Here is a 7,377-nt window from a genome sequence, read left to right as displayed (position 1 = left end):
ACCAGCCGTACATTTAACGAAACAACTGTCAAATTCACCCGCGAATCGACTGACGTTTCGACACACGCACACAACTGCGAACCGATCAACAAAAACATTGGTGTCGATTTTTTCTACGGCCAGAAAAAAAGTGGTTCTACCTAGAATGACTTGCTGTGTATGCATGCAAATTGTTAGTTTTACAACTTAGATAGTTTTAACAATTAAACTGCCGTGTAGCAACATCGCATGGATTGGCGAACAAAGGTCTTTGCACACATTGAAACGTAAAAACAATGGTAAGTTTGGCAAAAGCACGAATGTAATGTGCGATTTGGTGGCAATGTTGGCAATCCCATGTTTTATTTCGGCCTTTGTAGACACAACCCAGAAGCACCGGTGAGAAGACGACACCCACCGAAAAGGAGACGGGCAAAAGCAACCTTAATCTTACGGCGGATGAACTGAAGCAGGAAGGCAACCGGTGTGTTAAAGCGGGCAGTTTTACGGAAGCGATCCTGCACTACACCCATGCCATCAAGCTCAGTCCAGCCGATGCCATACTGTACAGCAATCGATCGTTGGCGTTCTGTAAGCTGCAACAGTTCTACTACGCAAATGAGGACGCCGATAAGGCGATCGCGTTGAATCCGGCCTGGGCGAAAGGGTATTACCGGAAGGCGGAAGTCAGCATGGGTGTGGGCCAGTACGAAACGGCGCTGCTTTCGTACGGGAAGGCACTACAGCTACAACCGCAAGACATGGGTATCATTCAGGCCGCCCGGAAAGCTGCCACATTAGGCAATGCCGAACGGGAGAAGGAGAAACGGTCGCCCTTCATTGGTAGCGCCATCGGTTGTGCTGTCGGGTTGTGCATCGTGTTGGCCGACATGTTACTAACGGAAAATCCGACCATTAAGGTAGGGGGAGTTGATTGCGCTGGCGCTACAAATCATCCAACAAATTTACGTTAATTTTTCTGCAATGTTTCTTCCAGTACACTTCGTTAATGGTGTTCATCATAATGGTAATCACTAGCATGGGGTTCGGAATAGCAAAACTAGTTTGGTACTACAAAAAACTGCAACGGAAAGGTCTGCTTGATCCGCCCATCGATTTACTAGAAGGTAACCATCAACTAAATACATCAAAACTTTGTTATATTTGTTATACTGTTCATGTGTTGAATGTTGTGTATTTATTCTAGATTTTCAAAAGCAAAAGGAAACTGAAGATGCACCACCAACGGGAGAACAACGCCACGAACGAAACCGATACACAAAAGCACAAGCAAGACAGCGCCTGAAAAAGGCGAAAACATAAGTGACCTTTTTATTATTGCGGACATTCGCTGGTGTGGAATGGTGAACGGTTTTTCATTATTATTTCTATTTTCATATCTTTGTGAGTTTGCTTATCGTACCGCGCTACAAGACATACCATACCATTTGTTGTAAGGTTTCCGATTGTACATTGTAGTATGGTGATTGGAACATATAATCGAACAACTGAGTTATCAGACGCAGGAACATTCTTTCGTGCATGAGGATACGAGTCTTTTGAGTTGTGGCAGGCGGGAGTTTTAAGCTGTTAAAGGTTACTTCAGATCTAGTAGATTAAAGTTGCTTATGAGGCCTAATTTTTACATAATTGACGGTTAGAAACGTTTCCATCACGATGACCGGTCGTATTGCTGAGTTGTGGATTACCAACGATACTGTTTAATTTGGGGGTATTGAGGCTTAATTAGAATACCACATTTGGTCGCTGTTGGAATATTAAAATTCCATTTTTGTTGCAGTTCCAACAATACACCAAAATGCATCTTCTGTTACTATTTCTACCGCTAGGTGCGAATATATGCAGTGCTAGTTCAAACATCTGCATTCGTTTAGGCCTTTTTCGCTCTAGAACCGAAGTCAACCGTTCCGATCCGATACATCGATGGAACATTTCTGTACAATTTATGGCGTATATGATTTTAGCAGTTTAATTAACGAAAACACATTCTAGAAACATTACGTCGACGCATATAAATCAAAATAAAATAACTGAACTTATCATTAGTGGGAAATTAGTGGTTTATTATCACATCGAGAAGAAATATTGTTGCTTCGTTTAAATTTGACACGGATTAACCAGAAAATAGAACAATGTCATTACATAAAACTAGTTCATCATTACTTATTCATCCGGCGCTACAACTACTTCGTCATCTTGGCCTGTTGCATGAGTCCTCTAACTGCTCACTAGTCAGTTAATCTAATATACCGACCTTTCCGACGGACGTATCTACGACATCACTCTATTTGGGGCTACCACGTTTCCTCTGTCCCAGTGAACGATTTAAAAGGATTTTACGGGCAGAGTCGTCCGGTGTCATTCTCATAACGTGACCAGCCCACCGGAGCCCGGCAAGTTGTCAGCACCCTAGTGCGTATCTCAATTTCAATGCTGTTGTCGGTGATGACTTTTGGGATAGGTAAAATATAGAATGACTTAAATCTACCGGAACACCTCCGCAGCGAAATAACGATACATTATTTGTTCAACCGAAGCATCGCATTTCAATTTGAACAGCGACCGGAACGAATATGTCAAATGTGACATTTCGATACACGCACACACCGTTGCGTTTTGTTGTGGCGGCTATATGCATACAGATGTGCTAAAAAAAAATCGAGCCTGATATGAATTATTTGAACATACTTCATTAGTTTTTGTTAATATAAATGCATAGGAATTTCATTTTTACTAAGCCTCTCGGCTTAATATGTAAAAGAAATTCTAAAATAATATAACATACTACATTGTGCATATAAAAAAAGATTTTTTTATGATCGCGCATTGATAGGTGACATAGAGTTTTGATATGAACGTGCAATGGTTTTGCGTCCGGCACTGTACTTGTCAAGTGACAAGGTGTCAAAAAAGTTTTATTTTAAAATTGTTTTCACAGGAAGTTTTGTGAACACTTCCAAGGTACATTACCATTAGGTATCACCTGCAAAGCAACAAACGCAGCGTACACAATTTAACCCACAGGAATTAAGTTATCACGAATACGAAAAGAAAGGGGAAAACATTTTCGTGAAAAAAAAACCCAGAAGATAATTCATTTTGAAAGGTGTCTACCGAAGGTATGTAGGTGAGTTTGGACGGCAGTGTCAGGATCGCTCTCACCTTTTTCGACGTATTCGTTCGCTGTTGCTTAGCCAACGTCGTCGTCACCAGAAAAGCGAGAAAGTGTGTGTGGCCTCATTGTGTGTAGCGGAGTGGATTCGAGTGCGCGAAAGCAGTGAACCAGCAGTGGCGTAAAAATCCATTACAAAACCTTATCAGGAAGGGTTAGTGTGGCATTTTTCCTTTTGCATAGTGTGGCCCATTCTGCATCCCATCTGCCCCAACCCAATTCGAGTGAGTTTGCATGGGACAAATGGGCAAGTTGCAAATTGTCATAGCAGTGGAGTGGTGTGTGGTGAGCTATAGCTCCCCCCCTCCTGATGGATAAGATTAACAGCCATCCTTCAACAGGCTGCCGTAGAGTTATGGGGCCGTGTAAAATGGACAAAGAGTGGCAGCAAAGCCAACAGCTAGTGGAACGCACTGCCAACTTTGGTACAAGGGAAATTAGTAGCTAGACACGTTTCTGCTGTCATTGGCCCTTGGATTGCAGCAGAGTTTTTGGGCCAGTCTGGTTGCGAAGGGAACTAGCATGAGGGCGAAGTGTGTGTGATGTAAGAGTGACAGAGAGAAAGGAGGCGGACAGAGTGAAGTGATCGCGAAGGACGGTGTTACGGTGTCGCGGGGGCCGTACCAGAAACACGGAGCGGGGATCTCTAGACAGTGAAGAGTTTTCGTGGCAGACGGTTCACACACACACACACGCGCGTATAGACGTACAGACACATTAGGAAGTTTAATTGGAAAAGCGAGGAAATCCGTCAGGTATCGTTTATTTGTGTCGTCCCATTAGATCTCAGTGTGCCTTGTCGCCAACTGGTTCCGAAACAAGGCGAGAGAGATTTTTTTTGCTAGTCCATTTTTTTCCTTCGCCCGCCCGCTCATGTGTGCGTGCGTGTCCGATGGAAGTCCACTGGGGTTTTTTTTGTCCTATCGTTGTCGTAGTCACGCTGTCGTTTGCTTTTGGGTCGGTCGGTTTCGGTCCGTTGGTTTGGTGTTGTTTAGTACGTATGGCTTGTAGAGTGTCTGTTTTTTCCGTTCATGCATTTAAACGAATGCGCAAATATGAGAGCTCAACATGTGTGTGCACACACCAAGGAGGATCGCCCGTGTGCGCGCTTGTGTGTAGTTGTGCATCACAGCACGGTGTACTACCACACTGCCAGCCTCAATCAGTGTGACCTGCAGGTTACATTATTTTTTCCCCCTTTTTTTTTGCTGTATCGCAATTCTATTCTTGCGTTGGTCCCGGCAGAGTCACAAAGATTACAAAAAAAAAAAAACAATAAAGGGAATATAAAAGCAAAAAAGGTACATCTATTTCACCCATATGGATGCGGAGCAAATTCTCGTTCACGGGGATTCGCTGACAGCATGTGCCTGCAGTGGATGTGTGTGTGTGTGTTTGTGTGAACACAATGAACTGACCCCTAAAATATACACAAACCGACCATCAAAACGGACAGTTTTCGGGTTCTTGCCCAAGGCTGGATTTTCATTTGAAGAAAAAAAAACACAAAACGACTTTGCTTTCCAATTTATCGGAAGATGGGCCGACAAGTAGAAGAAGCGTTAAAAGTACCTTGCCTGTAGCCCCCTGTGAGCATGTGTGGCAAAATGCAAACGCTTTGCATGTGTGTGCGCGCACCGCGTTTGATTATGCGACGTAATGTTTCGACATACCGCTGCAGCGCCCTTGTGACGAGAGTGCGCCTTCGATCAACAAAGGGAAGAAAAATATTGACGTTTGAACTTCGTCGGAAAATTGTTTTCCCAGCCAGCTGGGGCACAGTTTTGGGGGAGAGGGGGGGATGGTCTGGTGATGTTCTTGAAAATCTTCTTACATCTCCATGGAAGATCTACGGAGGTGGGGGTATTTTGTTTATTTGCACAGCAAAATCTGACCGATCATATATTTACCCTTACGTACATCTGGTTCAATATATAAAGCGCAGTTCAGAAAATATTCTACAGTACGCCCCGATGCCGGTATTCTACCACGTTCAAAAACGGAGTAGGTCAAGGTGAGATGGTTGCCTTTTTTCTTGCTTTCTGTGCGTGCAGAATGCAATAGTTTGCTACGATGTCGCTTACAAGTGGTTTAAATTTAAACTCGTGCATCCATTCGCACGACTTCTAGGTGTGCGAAAAATGAAACTCATAACTGACAATGAAAAATGTGTTGGGGAATTCTTTGTTTCGAAAGCCGAATTTTATGGTTTAATCGAAATTGTTTTTGATAGGCGAACTCATTTTCCTGCAAGATTTGCTGGTCCGCAGAGAAGCACTGTCTAATGAATCTTTTGAGAAGAATCATTCATGTGAATCTTTCGATCACGAATCGCCTATTATTGTCGAGTCGATCGATTAATGAATTTTCGAAGGTTGGGGAAACCCTTAAATATTAACAATATCTCATCTCACCCTCTCTTCTGGTGGTGTATTGGTAGCGGCGCCGATCTTTACACGACAGCACCGGTCCAAAATCCCATCCGGACCAATCCTCCGTACGCAGCACTATCTAGTTACGGGTAAATTAAGTCAAAGAAAGCCAGAAATAGCAGACCTAGACCTCTTGAGGTTTGTTGTGCCGATAAAGAAAAGAAGTTCAGAATTTATTATTCTCTTGGAGATTCTTGAATCTTTACAGATTCATGAATACATGATTGATCCTTTGAGGATTCATCAATCGTAGAGGATTAAAGATTATTCCGAATAGAGATTCGGAGTTATTCGTTCAGTTAAAAGAGTCATGAATCTGATTCGGATTCATCCAACTCTTGTACTCTGATTCACCGAATTTGTAGCAATCAAGCAAAGGGATCCTGCAACGTAGAGCGACTCAACCATATGAACGTAATCAAATTGCAATTGCAACATATTGAACCACCGCCAACTCGACGACTTGAACTGACAGTTCAGCAAATGGCAACCGATATCAACAGGGAGAAAGTGGTCAAATAGCTTCAGAGAAAATAGCCTGCACATAAGAATTCAAAACCCTCCAGACGAAGAGACCTGTTCATTTGCTCTGCTGCTTGCTGATGCTCATCTATTGCGAAACATTAATGGTGGCCACACAATAATATGGCCAACAGTAAGAATTCCCCACCCCACCTCCCCCTTCAAACTCCCTTACCCCTTCCTAATACCATCTCTCTTTACCTTAACGGGATTGATCACAGGAGGCATTGGTGTGTGTGTGTGTGTGTGTGGTTTTTCGTAGTTGTTTCATAGGAAGGAGGAAAACCGGATTCAGTTAGTGCATTCCGTCTGCGTAGTAGTAGTCCGAGAGTGAGAGACCCCCCGATAGCACTCGACTGTGGGTCGTCAGTTGTTGGTTGGTTGTGCCGTCCTCTACTGAAGGGTAGGACCGTGCTTGTGTATCGCTAAAGGATAGTTGCCCGCACTGACCGTTTGCATGTGAAGTCAAATAATAGAACTAGATAAAAAAACGTGTTGCATATATATGTCAATTTGATAAAGCTTTTTTGGGGCCAACTGTGAATTATATTTAGTCGCGGGTCGGAAAATCGGTCTTGGTGTGTGTGTGTGTGTAAGGAAACGTCATCGATAGAAGGAAATAATAAGCGCAAAATAGAGTGTGTGTATGTCCCCCTCCCCGTGTGTCCGTTAGGTGTTGAAGAAATCTTGTTTTTGCGTACGCCGTGCAGCTTTTACGTATATGCATACGCCACCATACCACCGGAGTGTAGGTGCGCGCACGCGCTTTGCTTTGTAAGTGTGTGTGCGCGCGCGGTGCGCGTGCTGTCTCGCGTGGTGGGATTGGTGTGCGTACGCGCGGGTACGTGCGGGGTTGCGTGCGTGCACACGGGCGAACGAGCGCGGTGCTGTTGTTTTTTTTTGCGTGCCTCTCCGGTGGCGCCCCCGGGCGCGCGTGTGTGTAAACGAGAGCCACGACGGTGCGAGCGTGTGAGCGAGAGCGTACGATAAAGGAGCAACCGAAGCGTGTTGGAGGGGAATAGAAAAAAAAGATAAAGAGAAGAAATATTTCATTGAAAATTTAACGTGGCAAAATCGGCTCCAAACCTAGAGAGGGAGAGAGAGAGAGTAGGAAAGAAAAAAGAGTGTGGTTTTGTGATCGAGTGTTTGGTTGGGTATTTGCGGACGGGATTGGAGAAGGGGAATACCAGAACCACTAGAAGCAAAAACAGCACCACCACTCTGTTCTCTCTCTCTCTTTCTCTCTCTCAC

General features: G+C 44.1%; 1 protein-coding gene across 1 annotated transcript; it reads left to right on the top strand.

Moving 5' to 3' along the window:
- Positions 1-145: 145 nt before the first annotated feature.
- LOC128713086 (uncharacterized) lies at positions 146-1,302 on the top strand. The gene is made up of 4 exons (XM_053807949.1): positions 146-172; positions 360-899; positions 977-1,106; positions 1,187-1,302. Exons 1-4 carry the CDS (start codon positions 146-148, stop codon positions 1,300-1,302), a joined length of 813 nt encoding a protein of 270 aa, XP_053663924.1.
- The last annotated feature ends 6,075 nt before the right edge of the window (positions 1,303-7,377 follow it).

This window comes from Anopheles marshallii, chromosome 3 (genome assembly GCF_943734725.1).
Source record: "Anopheles marshallii chromosome 3, idAnoMarsDA_429_01, whole genome shotgun sequence".
Lineage (NCBI taxonomy): Eukaryota > Metazoa > Arthropoda > Insecta > Diptera > Culicidae > Anopheles > Anopheles marshallii.
This window is presented reverse-complemented; position numbering and strand designations above follow the sequence as displayed.